This window comes from Nannospalax galili, unplaced genomic scaffold (assembly GCF_000622305.1).
Source record: "Nannospalax galili isolate Female #2095 unplaced genomic scaffold, S.galili_v1.0 scaffold459, whole genome shotgun sequence".
Taxonomy (NCBI): domain Eukaryota; kingdom Metazoa; phylum Chordata; class Mammalia; order Rodentia; family Spalacidae; genus Nannospalax; species Nannospalax galili.
Genome location: NW_008344211.1, coordinates 898,772 through 916,276, shown reverse-complemented (window position 1 = coordinate 916,276; position 17,505 = coordinate 898,772). Strand labels below are relative to the sequence as shown.

The 17,505-nt window shown below is 47.3% G+C and overlaps 1 protein-coding gene across 6 annotated transcripts in view; it reads left to right on the top strand.

Moving 5' to 3' along the window:
* Nucleotides 1-17,505, top strand: part of Zc3h18 (zinc finger CCCH-type containing 18) — a 52,526-nt gene that overhangs the window by 13,028 nt on the left and 21,993 nt on the right. For all 6 annotated transcript variants that reach the window (XM_008840548.3, XM_008840551.3, XM_008840552.3 and 3 more), the window contains 5 exons: nt 10,149-10,297; nt 10,607-10,699; nt 11,818-11,975; nt 14,725-14,842; nt 16,160-16,422. In XM_008840548.3, coding sequence (XP_008838770.1) covers nt 10,149-10,297; nt 10,607-10,699; nt 11,818-11,975; nt 14,725-14,842; nt 16,160-16,422 — 781 coding nt within the window. The remainder of the gene's footprint in view (nt 1-10,148; nt 10,298-10,606; nt 10,700-11,817; nt 11,976-14,724; nt 14,843-16,159; nt 16,423-17,505) is intronic.

The window sequence follows — 17,505 nt, the reverse complement described above, 5'->3', positions numbered from 1 at the left end:
CCTCTTCTTCAGAAACTGTGTTTCAAGTACCAGTAAGCCGGGCATGGTGGCGCACACCTTTTAATCTCAGCAGCAGGAGGCAGAGGCCAGCTGAGTTCTGTGAGTTCAAGGCCAGCCTGGTCTACATAGTGATTTCCAGGCACACTGGGGCTACAGGGAAACCCTTCCTCAAAAAACTAAAAAAAAAAAATTATATGTATATAATAATAATAATAATCAAGTACCAGTAGTTCCTAAAATGCAAGCGAAGGCAGAAGACCCTTTGCTGTAATGATGTGGAGTAAATGACATCAGTCCACCTCGTGTTTCTAGATTGCAGCAGCAGGAACCTTCATACACGTATGTATCTGCAATTGGTTTGCGTTAATGCTGCTTGCAGACTGTGCTACACAGTGCTCTGGACCTTAGCAGCTCAGAAGGTCCCCAGCTGGTTGGGACCGGCCAGCAGTTCCCACTGTAGGAAGCAGCAACAGCACCAGCATGGAGTCTCGAGCCAGAGCCAGAGATTACACCCTGACTCTGTTGTCAGAATTTATCAGCACAGAACAGATGAAGTGGCGGGGGTGCTGGACGTGCAAACCAGCTCCTGGGAATCATCTGCATGCACAGGGACGGGAGCTGTAACCCTGTTGACTAAGCTGTGTTTGGGTTTCTGTGAATGAAGCCATGGAGAGGTTTCTGCAGGTTTCTTCTTAAGAAGTGGGAAGCAGCTTAGGTGAGCATTTCAAGAGTGTTTTAAATTAATGCTTCCATTCCCCCACCCCCCATCCTGTTTATTCTATGACGTATGAATAGGAAAGGAAATGATTGATTCTTACAGTTCTCTGAGATGTCTTTGTCGGAGTTAAGAAATGTTTGTGGATGTAAATGTTTTTACTTGCCTGCAGCTTATAAGCTTGGTGTGTTGAGTTGAGGTGAATTGCTTTAAGATCCCTTCGGTAGTGCTGGAGAGATGGCTCAGCTGTTAAGAGCACATACTGCCCTTCCAGAGGACCTGAGTTTGGCTCCCATTACCCATGCCAGATGGATCACAACCACCTGTAACTCTGGCTCTGGAGGATCCAACGTTCTTGGGCCTCCATGAGCACCAGCACTCAGTCCACATACACACAGACACATATGTACACACATAAAATAAATTTTTAGCCAGGCATGGTGTCTTTAATCCCAGCTCTTGGAAGGCAAAGGCAGGCAGATCTCTGTGAGTTACATAATGAGATCCTGTCTCTTTTTGTTTTGTTTTGTTTTGTTTTGTGATTGTTTTTTGACAGGGTCTCCCTAGTCACAGCCCACCTGGAAGTCACCATGTGAACCAGGGTGGCCTCAGTGTCACTGAGATCCACTTGCCCCTGCCTCCCAAAGGCTGGGATTAAAGGCACACACCACCATGCCTGGCATAAGACCCTATCTTTTTTTATTTTTATTTTTTCAAGATCGCTTCAGTAACAAATTACTTTAAAAATAAAGCAAAACTTGCCATATTGGCAAAGATGTGGGCATGTTGGAACTTTCACACACTGTAGAAATGGTGGGAGTATTTAGGAAAACAATGTGGCAGTTCCTCAAAAAGCAAAGAATAGCCAGATGTGTGCATACCTTTAATCCCAGCACTTGGGAGGCAGAGGTGGCCAGCCTGGTTCACATAGCAAGTTCCAGGCCAGCCAGGGCTAAATAGTAAGACTGTCTCAAAAAAAACAAGCAGCATAACATGGCCAGGCATGGTGGTGCACGCCTGCAGTCCCAGCACTTGGGAGGCAGAGGCAGGCGGATCTCTGTGAGTTCCGGGTCATCTGGGGCTACAAAAAAAAAAAAAAAAACTCAAAAAAAACAACAAAAAAGTAAAGAATAGAGTTGCCATGGTCCAGGTATCTCACCCCTAGGTGTTTGTCAAAGAGAAATTAAAATGTGTCCACACAAAAGCTTGTATGTGGATGTGAGGGTGAGCTGGCTGTGACATCTGTCACCCCATTGATTGCCAGGGTCGATTCAGCTGACCTGGCGTGCTAGGTGAGTGTCCCCTTCCTCCCGCACCCCTCCATGTTTGTCCCTCCTGAAGCTGCCCGCTCAGTTGAAGAGGACAACCAGTCTTCAGTCAGGGGTGTACAGGTAGCCACACTCCCCTGCTGGACCCGCCGAACAAGCTCTCAAAAACGTGTGCATTAATGTTCATAGCAGCAGAAGGGAAACAGCCTGGATGTGGAGAAACTACAGAGGGGACAAGTGCAGTGTCCTTACAGTGATGTGTCAGTCATGGAAGGAGCGGAGCACCACACAGCGTGCATGAGCCGTGAGGCCATCAGACTGTTCTTAGAAAGGCCACAGAGACAGACTGCACACTCACTGCCCAGACTGAGGGTGGGAGCTGATAGCCAGTGAGTGTAGAGTTTCCTTCTTGAGGTGCAGGAATGTTCCGAACTACAGTGATGGTTTCACAGCATTGTAAACATACTAAAAATCAGGGCATTTTATGGTTTGTGATTTACCTCTTGATTTGAAAACTCTTCAGAAGTTGGCTGACTGCAACTATCAGTTCTAAGTGAACACATTGATATTTGTGACTGTTAACTACAAAAGATACTGGAAATGTAGTTTGTCAGCATTTTAAAAGAATTGACACTGTTGGGGTTTGGACAAGAGTAGCTGTTGCAGAAGTTCTTTGAGGCTTGTCTTCAGTGCAGCAGCATTCAAGAGGGAGGCCTTTGGGAAGTGATTGGACCACTAGGGCACAGCCTCGTGAATAGACCCTGTCCTCCACTGACAGGTTCACCACTTAGAGTACCGGGAGGTGGTAGAATTATGGAAGGTCAGCCTGCTTGGAGGAAGTGGTCACTTGAGGTTAGCTCCGAAACACCACCTGCTCCCTGGCTCCTTCCTGCTGTGCTTCACCCACAAGGTGAGCCACTTTGCATGATGAGCACTTCTGCAGCCATGATACTTGGCCATGCCTTGGCTCAAAGCAGTGGTCCTCCAACTGAAACCTCTGAAAGGATAAGCCAAAGTAAACCTTCCCTCTCTTTGGGTTTTGGTTGGTTTCATTTATTTGTCACAGTGTCAGAAGTCTGACTGATGCACTTTGTTTATGGCTTGTTGTTATTACTCACATCTCTGTTCAATTGGGACAAAAAGTACAAAGTAGCCTTTCCTTTGAACTGTCATAGTGCAGGTTTTTGATGTAACCCTCTGTGAATAAGCATCTGGGTGTGTGTGTGTGTGAGAGAGAGAGAGAGAGAGAGAGAGAGAAAGAGAGGGAGAGAGAGAGAGAGAGAGAGAGAGAGAGAGAGAAGAGAGGAGAGGAGAGAGGAGAGAGAGAGATTGATTGGTGGTGAGACCAGGCCTCATATATGCCTCTGTGCTCTACCCTTATCCTCTCTCTCCCTTTAAAAAATTTTTTCAGGCCGGGTGTGGTAGCGCACGCCTTTAACAAAATGGAAGGGGAGTTTTAAAGGTGAAGAATGAGCCAGTCAAACCAAGATTTGGGTGATGAGTATTTCAGTCAGAAGGGACAGCTAGTGTAAGGTTCCTGGCACAGGAATGACCTTGGTGAGGATCAAAAAATTGGCAAGAGTTGGAGAGATGGCTCAGTGGTTAAGAGCACTGGCTGCTCTTGCAGAGAACCTGGGTTCAATTCCCAGCACCCACATGGCTGCTAACAACCATCTATAACTCCAGTTCCAGGGGATGTGATGCCCTCTTTTGACCGTCGTGAGCATTGCATGACACAGGTGCACTTTCATACATGCAGGCAATATACTCATACACATAAAAAAATAAAAATACAACAAAATCTGCCATCTTAACCATTCGTAGTCTGTGGTTCATATACTGTTAAATGCATTCAGATTGTTGTGCAGCACCACCACTGCATCTCCAGGGCAAGTTCTGCTGGCAGAACAGAAATTGTTCTGTAAACCACATTTCCTTCTTTCTGTCCCCCAGCCCTGAAACCTGCTACTCAGCTTTCTGTCTCTAGGGATCCAAGTGCTGAGGGACCTCATATAATCAGTTGCATACAGAATTTGACCTTTTGTGTCTGACTTGTTTGGTTTAGGATAATCCTCAAGATGTTTTAGCCTAGGCCATTTCCTTCCCTTTCAGGACTGAGTATCTCACTGTATGGATAGATCGTATTTTGTTTTGTTTATTCGCCACCAGTGCATGCATCTGCTGCCTCCACCTCTGACTGTTGGCAGTAATGCAACTCCCAGCTTGTTTGTGTATCCACCAGAACCACGTGGAGGTGTAGATCACGATGATGGGGATGAAACCCAGAGCCTTAAGGCTGCAAAGTGAGCACTGGGTCACTGCTAAGCCCTCCACGGTGGCTGCACCCTTTCATGTTCCTACACCAGGGCACCAGGGTTGCAGTGTCTCCATATCCTGGCCAACAAATCTTCCATTTTTCAAGTAGCGTTTCTAGTGGGTGTGAAGAGGTGTCTGGAGACTGTATTTCCTGAATGCTCAGTGACGTGCGTTTTCATATGCTTATGTGGCTATTTGCTATCTTCCTTAGCTTGTTATTTGTGCATGTTTGAATCCCTCATTCTCCCTTGTGTTTAAGACATCATGCCTCAGAGTGGCCTCTGTACTCTAGTGGTCCTTGAGGCCATTGAGGGACCCTGAGGTTTTTAAGCAGTTTTCATAATGATAAACCACTGGTGGTCAAGCTCTTCCTGTTACACATTCATGTGAAAATGCAGCCTCATCTACTGTCTGAGTAGCAATAAGAAATATCTTACACTTAAGGTATTTTAAAAAAATAATGCTTTGTGGAGCTATAGTAACGTGCCATAAAATTCTCTCAGTTTTAAGTATATAATTCAGTAGTTCTTAGTAAATTTGCCATGTTGTGCAAACCTCACCTCAGTGCAGTTCTCAAGCCTTTATGTCACTCTACTAAGACCCCCTCAGTGCACCTTTTCCATAATATGTTGTGGTGGCCTGCAGGCTGAATGGACACCTAGGGTTGGGGTGGGTCCAAGCTGCAGCTTGGTGAAGCACAGAGCTGGACCCAAATCAGAAAGTCTGGGAGCAACTGCCTTAAAAACAACAGTCTACTGGCAGTGCTTAAATCCTCTACCAAGTTAAAATTGGACTTTTGGAAATGTGCTTGTCTTCTAGTTTTCGGAGGAGTCTAGGTGACTTCTGGAAGGTTACAGAAGCAGTCCAGGGCAGGAGGACCATTCAGGCCAACCAGTGGGTCTGGGGTGGACTGGGTAGCCCTCTGTGGAGACCTTTGGTCTTGAGAGCATCTGGAAGGACTTGCTTCCTTCCTCCCTCTGCATTGTAGCTGGGGTAACTGGGGCAGCTGCCCTCAGCACCACAACCTGCAGAGCAGAATCCAGTGCTGTGCTGCCTCAGCCGCACCTTAAGAGCCACCCGCTGCCGAGCATTTTGAATATTCCATAGACACTTACCATGATATGTGGGGTTTTTTTTTTAATTTTATGTGTACGAGTGTATTGTCTGCTTGTATATAAGTGCACTCGTGTCATGAAGTATCTGAGGAGGTCTGAAGAGATTTCAGATCCCCTAGAACTGGAGTTATGGAGGGTTGTTAGCTACCACGTGGGTGCTGCAAATCGAAGCCAGGTCTTCTGCAAAAACAGCAAGCGCTCTTAACTGCTGAGCCATCTCTCCTGCCCCCCATGTTTTTTTTGTTTGTTTGTTTTTTATGTTTTTGGTCTTTTTGAGACAGGGTCTCCCTGTAGCCCCAGCTGTCCTGGAACTCACTATGTAGACCAGGCTGGCCTTGACCTCACAGAGATCCGCCTGCCCCTGCCTCCAGAGTGCTGGGATTAAAGGCGTGCGCCCCCATGCCTGGCTCCATGTTTTATTTTTAAATAGCTAAATGAAATATCTTTAGATCTCTACAGGCTTTTCATACAGTAATTATCAGTAGAAATCACCTACAGAAACAAAGTCTTCCTCAGCTGCCAAGATCCAGCAGCTAAAGAAGGGTTCATTTCAAGCCAGCATTTGAAAAGAAGCAGTAGAAACGGTCCCAGTTCTTCCAGCTGTCACGATGACTCTTCCTGAACTAGAGGTGCTGAGGTTTTCTGTGTCTCTGAGATAAGAAAGAAGACTCACAAGTTCTCTGTGGCCCCATGTCACAGGAGTTTTAGACCTATTAGAACATAGATTTGTAGGTCTGAGGTTTGCCCTCAGGGTTTAATAGATTTTTCAATTATTTTAGAAGCCAGCGAAGCACTTTTAACTTTTATTTTTCCTTGACAGTCTATATTTACTACCTGTTTGCAGTTACTCAGACCAACTGAAAACGAGGGCATAAAGAGGATTGCTTTGTCAGAAAGTCCATTTGTAGCTCTAGAGTGAAGCAAATGTTTTATTTGGAAAATAGACATTGTGAAATTATCTCTACTGTTCTAACAGATACTTTGTATGGTGGTTATATGGCTGATAACCAATCCAGCCAACAAATCACAAACTTAAAAATCTGTTTATCCTGGGCTTGGTGTTACAGGCCTATAATACCAGCATTCAGGAGGTAGAGACAGGCAAATCTCTGGGAGTTCAAAGCCAGCCTGATCTATATAATGAGACCATGTCTCAAAAAAAAAAAAAATCTCATTTCTGGACCTAACAAACAGCAGATGCTTACGCACACAGACATGGGGTACTTCTTCACACTGACTGCATGTTTTGGGAGAAATGGATCTTGGCCATTGGACCAAGCAGCAGGTAGTGGGCAGCTGCCTCCTGCCATCTGCTTAAGTTTCCTCAGTTGCTGATCAGAGACCTGCCATGGATCTCTCTCGAATGTCTGTTTCACTGATGCAGTTTGGCTCTGTTGCTATTGAGTACACAGGTTTCCTGCCCCCTTTTTTGTAGATATGTTTGTTGGGTGGGGGGCAAAGATCAGTCTCAGGTATATAATAAGGTGAAATAAAATTGGAGTAAATGTCCAGTGAACACATGATCAAACACCCAGAATTGATAACTGATTTTGGCAGAGGGCTCTGGAGACATGGGGCAGAAGACAGAATTTCCATTTATAGCCCAGGCTGGCCTTGACCTTGCCATCCTCCTGCATCTTCCTGAGTGTATCAGAGGCCTGCCCTGTCACACACAGCTCATGTATGCTTTTTAGAGTACATACTATCTATGTCTCTTCCCATTTTTACTTTGTTTTACTATAAAATATTTCACGTATGTATATAGGTGTGAAGATTAGTTTAAATATTGCTGAGGTACAGACTACCCGGTTAAGAAAGAACATTTCAGGCCAGATATGGTGGTGCACTCGGGAGGCAGAGGCAGGCAGATCTCTTGTGAGTTCAAGGGTAGCCTGGTCTACAAAGTAAGTTCTAAGCCAGCCGGGGCTACAGGGAGACCCTGTCTCATAAAGACCAAAAAAAGAAAGAGAACATTTCTTCCCTTTGAAGCCTCTTGTGCAAAGATAACCCTCAAAAATCCAGAAGTGATGCTGTTGTCCACCAGCCTGCCAGTCTCCGCCCTCTCAGTTGAGACTCAGAAGCTTGTTTTCTGGCACACTCAGAATCAGCAGATGGACTGTCCTGTAAACTGCCTTAACCTCACTTCCATTTCCTTTTTTCTAGTTACGGAATCGCTTTTTAAAAGGTATTTCTATTGGGGGCGGCACGTGCATGTGTGTGGAGCTCAGTTGACACAGGAATTCTGTTGACAGTCTACAGGAGTGAGGTCTCTCCACCATGTGGGTTCCTGGGATCAAATTCAGAACAGCAGGCTTGGCCAGTGCCCTAACCTGCTGAGGCATCTTGCCAGCCTGAGGTTTTTTTTGTTTTGATTATGGAAGTAACCTGTGCTGACACTAGAGAAAGTAAAATATGGGACTAGGAATGTAGCTCAGCTACGCTGTACAGTGTACTTCCCTAGCACGTGCCAAGCCCTAGGTTTCAGGCACCAGGTGAGGAGAGGATGTGCTGAGAGGGCATTCTCTCACAGATCAGCAGTATGGCACATATGCACTAACACCATTGACGTTCACTATGAATGGACTCTCTGTCCATTTGTCCAACACTGTTGGGCATCTGCTCTGCTGTGTGGTTGGATGACTGTTCTTCTGGGATGCCAACTTCCTTCCAGAATGCTGTTCTGGGAACCATCCTCCTTTTTTCTTAGGTGGCCAAGGATCAAGATAGCTCTCAGTAGGGACCTGGCTGAGCACTCAGGATGCCAGCTGGGTTCTGTCATTCTGATGGCAGGGACCCTGTGCATCCCTCTCCTCACCTTCCTCTCTGTCTGCTCTCTCCCTTGCACATACTCTGTTCATCCTTCTCTCTCTGCTCATGTAGTGCTGGGGGCAGTGGGCCTATGGGAGGCGAGTTGGGGTTTGGGGTTTACATTTGGTTTTTCTGTTTTGTGTTTTTATTTGTTTTGAAAATTATAAACAACAGAAAAATAATAAATACATAACAACCAAATACATATCTTAAGTATAACTCATATCCTTGACACTTTTTTGTACTATTTCGGTTACATAAACAATGTTAAGCAGGGCATGAACGCTATGAGTCAGACAGGCAAGGGTAGTGGTTGGCTGGGTTTGTCCTCAGATGCCTGCATTAGTAGTTCCTTAAAGCTCCAGGGTCCTGAACCCTGTGTACTGAGGTTTCCAATCTCACTTGACTTACATGTGACCTCTTAAATATTTTTAGGAATTTAAATTTTTATTTTATCATTTTCATATTTCTAGAGAAGCAATTTTAAATATATTTTGTGTTTAATTTAGATCAATACTCTTTCATTGTGTTGAGTTGGTTTTAACTCAAGTTTAAATAGTCATAATGTTTAAAGATGAAACTTGGCTTTTTCCTAAAGAAAATTTTACTGATTAATTTGTCAGCAAAAATGTTCAAATGGAATGCCATGTTTGAGATTGAAGGTATAGTTTTCAGTTACTTAAAATCTACATATTAAGCCACAGGAAGTGTTTTTAAATTTTAGATGCCATGTGCCCTGAGTGCTTTGATAGTATGTACCTGGGACTTTTTAAAAGAGGATGCAGCCACTAACAAGCCATCGCAACATTCTCCACTGAAAAGCTGAGTGGTTTCCTTCAGCAGTCCTGGGATTTAACTAATTTTTTATGAGCAAAGTGTAAAAGCTCCATTTTAGTATATTTGGCAGTGTATTTTTAATTTGTCCCAAAGTGATTTGTGAGGACATTGATGAGGGAGTACAGGTGGACAGAGGTGGTAAAGGGCCAGACTCACAGCAGGCTGACAATGTCAGTGCCGCCCATTGACTTCTGCCTTATTTGCATCAAACAGAAGACATCCAGGCACCTGCAGAAGCTGCCTGGAGACTGTGGTGGTACCTCTGAGCCCCAGGTTTTGTAGAGAGTTTTGGTTGGTTGGTTGGTTGGTTGGTTGGTTGGTTGGTTGGGTTTTTTTGTTTTTGTTTTTGAGACATGTCTTAACTTACTGTGTAGCCCTGGCTGGCCTGGAACTCACAGAGATCTGCCTGCCTCTGCCTCTGCCTCTGCCTCCCAAGTGTTGGGGTTAAAGGTGTGCTCCGCCCACCTTGCCCAGCCTGACTTCTTTGCTTTTAATTGATGCTTAGAGCGTTGATGTGCCCAGTCATCCCATGGATGATCCCATGGGAGAGTGGGTCCAGGTAATCAAATCTAAGGATGCTCAAGTCCCTATTATAAGATTCATAACATATATCTTTCTGTAATTTAACTCATCTCTAGATGGCTTATAGTATTTTGACACAATGTAAAATAAGTCCTTGTTACACTGTATTACTTACAGAGTGGGGACACAGAATATTTTTGATCTGCAGTGGTGAGTCCACAGTCTTAGAACCTAAGAGTGACTGTGAACAGGCTCTGGAAATACCAGGAACCTGGCAAGGCCCTCATTGAGGGAGTGCTGTCTCAATGGAAGTGCCTGATTGAGCTATTGGCCCAGACCTGCTCTGCCTACCTCTGTAGGACTGTGGGATATGTGTACAAAGGGAGAGGGAGATTGGGTGGTGCCAGGCCTGGGCCTCTCCAGGCTGGGGTCCAGTGACCATGGGAACACTGGCATTCTGGTGGCTACCTCCCAGGTCCTCAGTAAGTGCTGTGCTGCACACCCAGCTGATGTCCTCCAGCAGTCAGGTTCTTGGCATCTTTTCTGACCAGACTTTTGTTTCCGTAGGGAACTGCACCTGGGGAATGAATTGTAGGTTTATACATCCTGGAGTGAATGACAAGGGCAACTACTCCCTCATCACCAAAGCCGAACCTTTTCCACCCAATGGTGCCCCGCCTCTTGGACCTCACCCACTGATGCCTGCCAACCCTTGGGTGCGTGAGCTCTTCTTTATTTACCAGAAGATGGGACACTGAGCTCTGACTCTACATCTCAGACATAAGACAAACTGGTGTGCCTTGTGGAAAAGGCATCTTGTACCCGAGAGTGTGGGAGCCACCTTCTCAGGGGTATCTGCTGTCGTCGTGCAGGAGTACCCTTGAATGTTCCCAGGCACTTGGGAGTTTGGGCAAGAGGGTCAGTTGTATGAGGCTGGCTGGGTTATGTTTCTAAAATGTCTCTGCTCCTGTTTCCTTGTGGATTTTAAAGTGCTTCCTCAGTGTTTCCCTTCTTGTTTTCAATAGGGTGGGCCAGTAGTTGATGAAATTTTGCCTCCACCCCCTCCAGAACCCCCAACAGAGAGTGCCTGGGAACGAGGACTCCGGCACGCAAAGGAGGTGAGAATTAGTGCTCTGGGAGAAGCTCAATGGTGGCCCTTCTAAAGTTGGGTCTCCACAGAGCTGGTGTGGCTTTGATCCAAGGAGCATGTGGAAGCTCCATGAAGCCTCAGAAGCTGTGGGAACATGTCTTTGTTTCCTTTTAAGAGTTAGGGAGTGAGGGCCTGGAGAGATGGCTCAGTGATTAAGAGCACTGACTGCTCTTGCAGAGGACCCAGGTTCAATTCCCAGCACCTATATAGTGGCTGTGAACCATCCTTAACTCTAGTTCCAGGGGAATCTGAAGCACTCTTCTGACCTGCCATTGCACGACATGGGTGCACTCACATACATGCAGGCAATACACTCATACACATAAAATAAAAATAATAAAGCCAGGCATGGTGGCGCACGCCTTTAATCCCAGCACTTGGAGGCTCTCTGTGAGTTCAAGGCCAGCCTGGTCTACATAGTGAGTTCCAGGACAGCTGGCGCTACAGGGAGACCCTGTCTCAAAAAGACCAAATAATAATAATAACAATAATAATGATAAATACAATATTAAAAAAAAAAAGTTGGTGAGAAGTAATACCTAGTCATCTCTGCATGAGAGGCCCGGTGACAGGTCAACCTTAGTGGGCCAGGGGGCCCACCCCTGGGTACAGAATTGCCATCTTTAGGTGGCATGGGCAGCCTAGAAGACAAGTCCCTAGCCACCTCTCAAGGCAATGACCTAATCCCTGCCACTCTGCAGGGCCCAGTCCTCAGCCCCTAGTGCCCACCATGCAGTCAGGGCACCAGTGTCTGCTGACACCCAGCCCTGCTTTCTCAGTGCCTGGATCTTTCTCTCTGGGGGGAGATGGAAGTAAAAGCCTCCCTCTGCATATTCCTGAGGCTCTCTGCAGTCCTTATCACCCAAGAGCCCTCTGGTCCCAGATGCTCACCTGTACAAATGAACCACAGCAGACCTGTGAAGACCAGCTCCTTCTGAGGCCTCTGGGAGAGGACCCAGGTCTCAAGCTTGCCCAGGCCCATCAGCACTGGGCCATGTTCTGCTCCAGGTCTCTCGTTCCCCATTTCCTTGCAGTAGTTCTGATGGTCCTGGTTCCACACTGACTTCTGTCTTCCTCTGGTGGTAGGTTTTAAAGAAAGCAACCATCCGAAAAGAGCAGGAACCTGACTTTGAAGAAAAAAGGTTCACAGTGACCATTGGTGAAGATGAGCGGGAGTTCGATAAGGAAAATGAAGTCTTCCGAGATTGGAATTCTCGGGTCCCGAGAGACGTCAGAGACACAGCGTAAGGAATGCTCTGCTGCTGCTCCCCTTCTGTGAGAAAATTCAGTTGCCCTGGCTCGCCCTTCCTCAGCCACATGCAGGTCCCCAGTGGAGGAGTTGGCACACCCTCCCTCATCTAACTCCAGCCTTTCTTACAGTCACATCTCAGCTCTGGCTTGTGTGGAGGTGCTTGAGTTCCGTGCTCGGAGCTCAGCACCAGTGAAGTCTATGCCTTTGTCTCTGTTTACCTGTTCATCAGTTATTCAGGAAATGTGTAGTTTGTTGTCAGAATCCAAGAGCCTGACCGCTGTGGCCTGCACTGTAAATGCTATTGTTTCTGCTCCTCTGATATTTAACGTTGGCCTTTAGAAATCATGATAGAGGAGGTATGTGGCACTGGAATGAGGTCAGAACTGGGGGACTGTGTAGCCTAAAGGGTGTTGCTCCTCTGCCTGTTCCTTCCCTCAGGGGCTCCCACCCTCATGGGAAAGAAATGGGCTACCTTCCTGCCTGCTGAGGGTACAAGGTGAAGGGTTAGAATATGGAGGTGAGTTACAGTCCACTCTGTGATCACTCCTGTCTTAGTCTAGTAGAAACACTTTGCTAAAAAAAGTCACCATCACTGTAGTTTCTAGCTGAAGAGGTAGTGAAAGGTGAACAAGGAATTTCCTCCAGCACTGAGGCCTGGCAGCCCCCTCACACAGACACCTTCAGCCCTGGAGCTCTCTGCACAGGGCATCGCAGGTTCCCCAGGGGCCATGCCTGTACAGGTAGGGTGAAAGGTAGAGATTTAACTGTGTGGCAGTCTTTGTCCAGTTTTGCAGTGTTAGTGTTCAGAAAGTGCAGAGCATCTTGGAACATGTCCTCCACAGAGAGCAGGACTACTGTAGTTAACAGTGCTTTCTAATTACACGCTGTGTGCAGCGAGTATTAAGCAGCAGGATTTTGAAGTGCTCCTCTGACTTGACTGTGCTCCCAGAGGGTAGTCAGGTGCCCTTCCTGTTGAGTGGAACCCTGGGAGATGCCACCCTGGTATGTGTCCTCGGGCCTACTTTACTCATATGCTACAGAGACACAGATGTGATTATGATATAGAGCTCTTTGGAGTGTTGCCGTGCCTCAGAGGGTGTCTCCTCTGTTGCAAGGTTTCTTTAGCTGGGCTCCTATCTCTTTTTTTTCTTTTCCGTAGCCCCAGCTGGCCTGGAACTCGCTATGTAGACCAGGCTGGCCTCGAACTCATAGCGATCCACCTGCCTCTGCCTCCCAAGTGCTGTGAGTAAACGGCGTGCACCACGAAGCCCAGCCTTGTCTCTTTTTTCATATGGACGAGGCTTTCCATTTGTCTAACCCATGAAGATGTCTGTCGTGTTCTGACTAGGGGTTACCTTGTTCTTATGACCCAGTGCAGGAAGGACCAGCATGGCAGTGATGCAAGTCCTGTCATGTCTTCTCATTTCCCTTTTTGTGTCTCTGAACTGAGCTCCACGAATTTCTGGTTAAGTATGTGTTGTTGCTGGGCATCGTCCCCTCTCTGCTGTTGTAAATAACGCTGTCTATATGCACTGCCTACTCATTAGCTGATCATTGTTGTGTGCGTGAGGACGTTGATTCCCTTGTTTAGGTTTTATCCTTCTGCTTTCCTGAGGTCGGAGGTTGGTTGTGTGAACTGACTCATAGGTTGTTCAGCTGTGTTGTCACGGGGTTGGAAATAGAGAACGTTTTGTAGTGTTCTCACACCTTTCCAGGCTCCTCTTGCCATCAGCCATCAGCGCCTGCACACACTGACAGGGGGTCATGTGTCCATCTTGTCCTGATGCCCAGGGGATCCTTCCATGCTTCCCTACCAAGTGGTACACCAGCTTTGATTTTAAAATCAAAGTGCTTGTGGGATGGGGGTGGGGTGGAGTGAATGTGCCATGTGCATGTGTGGAAGTCAGAGGACAACTTTTTGGAGTCAGTTCTCTCCTTCCCACTTTATGTGGCTTCTGGGGGTCGAACTCATGTTGTCAAGCTTGCAGAGCACGCTCTTTACCCTCTGAGCCATATCACCAACCCTTAAAGTGCTTGTTACAGTTTTGTTTGGTCTTTTATTTTTTGTCTTTTTTTTTTTTGGTCTTTTTGAATCAGGGTCTCCCAGCTGTCCTGGAACTCACTATGTAGACCAGGCTGGCCTTGAACTCTCAGAGATCCGCCTGCCTCTGCCTCCCGAGTGCTGGAATTAAAGGCGCGCGCCACCACACCCAGCTAGAGTATGTTTTATCTTATTGGGAAAATATGAATTCCTGTTTTGTTGAGCCTTCTCACTCAAGAATGGATCCTGGGAGATTCATGACTTTTCTCTGCAGGTGATTGCTCCATGTGGCTCTTAGGGGATTAATTCCCTAACTGACAGCCCTGTGCCCCTGGCTCAGACACCACTTGGTCATACTGCATTATTTTATTAATGTGAGATTGGATTCTGTTGGTTTGCATCTTATATAGAATTTATGCTGGGGGGCTGGAGAGATGGCTCAGCAGTTAAGAACACTGGTTGTTCTTGCAGAAGACCTGGGTTCGAGTCCCAGCACCCAATGGCAGCTAACAACTGTTCATAACTCCAGTTCCAGGGGATCCAACGGCCTCCTCTGTCCTCCTCGGGCATTGCACAACACGGGTGCGCTTAACCTACAAGCAGGCAATACACACACACATAGAAAATAAAAATAATGAAAGAGTGTTTGCTGTGGCCTTCCTAAGTGGTAAGAGTTCCTTCTTATTGGCTCTTTTTTCAGACTTGAGCCTTATGCGGACCCTTATTATGACTATGAAATAGAGCGGTTTTGGCGTGGTGGACAGTATGAGAATTTCAGGGTGCAATACACAGAAACAGAGCCCTATCATAATTACCGAGTAAGTATATGACTTAAGTGTGACGATACGAATGTCATTGATCTGCCTGTTTAAAACTATACCTACTTTCCTTAGACAGGGTCTCACTTTGTAGCCCAGGCTAGCCTCAAATTCACAATCCTCCCGCTCAGCCATACGTGTGTGCCTCCTTGCCCGGCAACAGTCAAACCCCTCCTATTTATAGGATTTCCTGTGAGGTTATTCTGTCAGCAGAATGTATTCAGCCCAATTCCTGAATTTGAGCCTAGATGGGTCATTTACAGAGCCACTGGCTATATTTTGATGGATATGTCTGATGGACTCTCCTGGCATCTTCATTCTTGCCATGTAAGGTTGGGTTTGCTCGTGAGTGGTCAGTGCCAGTTTTCAGGGAACCATGTCACCCTTGTGAGCATCTTGCTCTTCAGTGCCTCCTTAACAGCTTTCTCACTGTCCAGCCTGCTAGACAAGGATGTGCCTCTGTCTGGCTTTGCCATGTCAGGAAGAACTTAGTGTGCAGGAGGCTCCATATGCTCCAGACCCAATTCCGTGTTCACTCTCAGCCTGCTTGGAAAGGCTGCTCCGGGAAAGACCCATTAGGAGCCCTTCAGCAGTTACATGCTATGGCTCATAAAACGGCCCTGAGGAATTCCACAAGTGCAGCATGTCCCCTTTGGTCTCTGAAAGCCTGGAGCCTGTCCTTGTGCTGTGCTTGAACTTGCCAAGTTTTGACACTGAGTATTAGAGCAGGTAAAGAAGTCAGCAGTGGGTATTGCTTTGGTGGGCTGCGCGCTTCCTTCCAGATGTTACTCTGTGAAACAGTATATGTGCCTGTCCTGAGACCTCCATCCTCAGAAGGAGTTGGGTCACACATGGGAGGCCTGTGGTACGAGTTCCCACCAGGCTATGGTGGCAGAATTCGGGGGGGGGGGGTTGGAGTAACTTTACTCTTAAGTTGTATGCACTTTAACTTGGCTCCTGTCCTGTTAGGTAGACATGTATTTTGTGATACTGGGAATTAAACAAAGGACCTACGTCTTTGGACATACTAGGTAATTGCTCTACCGCTGAGCTGTATCCTCAGCCCCTAGGGGTGGGTGTGTTTGTTGCTAGGAATTGAACCTAGATTTAATTTTTATTTTAAGCTTGCCGCCTGCCGTGGCCTCCTGATTGCAGGCCTGTGCCACCAGAGCCCCCAACTCCTGTGTTTCCAGGAGACACTTGGGAATAAAATGGCCTCGTGAGAACGGCTGCGGTACCCTCCCGCCCGCCCCGTTTCCACAGCACCTCACCAAATAGCGCTTCATCGCAACATACACGTTTGGCTTTTTAATCCAGGAACGGGAGAGGGAACGAGAGCGAGAGAACCGACAGCGAGAACGGGAGCGGGAGAGGGAGCGGGACCGCGAGCGGGAGCGCCGGCAGAGGGAGCGAGAGCGGGAGCGGGAGCGGGACAAGGAGCGACAGCGGAGGAAGGAAGAGTGGGAGAGAGAGCGAGCCAAACGTGACGACAAGGACCGGCAGCACCGAGACCGCGACAGGGACAAAGACCGAGAGAAGGACAAGGAGAAGCCAAAGCCCCGGTCCCCACAGCCGCCAAGGTAGGGCACCCAGGTCCCCGGGAGACAGGCCGGCGGCGGGGCTCCTGCCCAGAGCCCTGGTTTCCGGTGCCCTCTGCACCTCTTGCCTTATGGCCTCTCTAAAGCACTGGGGCAGCAGCTCCTTGCTTTCCTGAACACGGTTTGCCTCAGGAAACCCTGGAGTGGAGTGGAGCCCTCACTGTGTGGTGTGGAGTGGGTGGAGTGGAGTAGTGGAGTGGAGACCTCACTGTGTGGTGTGGAGTGGGTGGAGTGGAGTAGTGGAGTGGAGCCCTCACTGTGTGGTGTGGTGTGTCTGTTTCCTTCTCTTAAGATTGTATTTGCAAGGCTCATCTTTGCCACGCAGGTGTCATTCTTCTGTCCTTGTCACAGCTGAACAAAAACTATGGCTCTGCCCTGTCTGTCCTGGTGGACATGGCTCATTGGCACTTTTAGACAGTCGAACATCTGTGTGAACATAGACTTCTGTTCTTGGTTGCCAGTGGTAGGAACAGCTGAGTCATCTGGGAACTGTTCAACTGTTTGAGGACCTATGGGACTGTCAAAGTAACCGCTCACTTTTACGTCCCCACCTCCAGGAGCTCTGCTGCACTTGTTACTGTCTTTATAGCCATCCTGGAGGTATAAAAGGGCATCATGCGAGGCTGGGATTGTGTGTGGAGGAGCATTTTTTCACTTGCTTGCTGGCCATTTGTGTTTCTTCTCTACATGTGGTTGGTTCTTTTTTCTTATGTATCTGTGTGTTCTTTGGAGAAATACCTAATCTGATTTTTTTTTTGTTTGTTACTTGTTTTACTAGTTACATTGCTGTTACCTGACAGAAAGAACTTAAAGGAAGAAGGGGTTGGGTGTGTCACTGGAGGAATGGCAGTGCAGGTCCCATCTCTGCAATGGGAGCATGTGATAGCCCTTTTAGGTTGTGGCTGACCAGCAGGCAAAGAGGAGGGGACTCCAGCATTTAGCTCACTCTCCATTCCCCCAGCCTGTGGGATGGTGAGGCCACATTGAAGTAGATCTTCCCGACAGTTAATCTGCCGAGGAAACCACCCTACAGACACTTCCAGAGATGCGCACTGTGACTTGCTA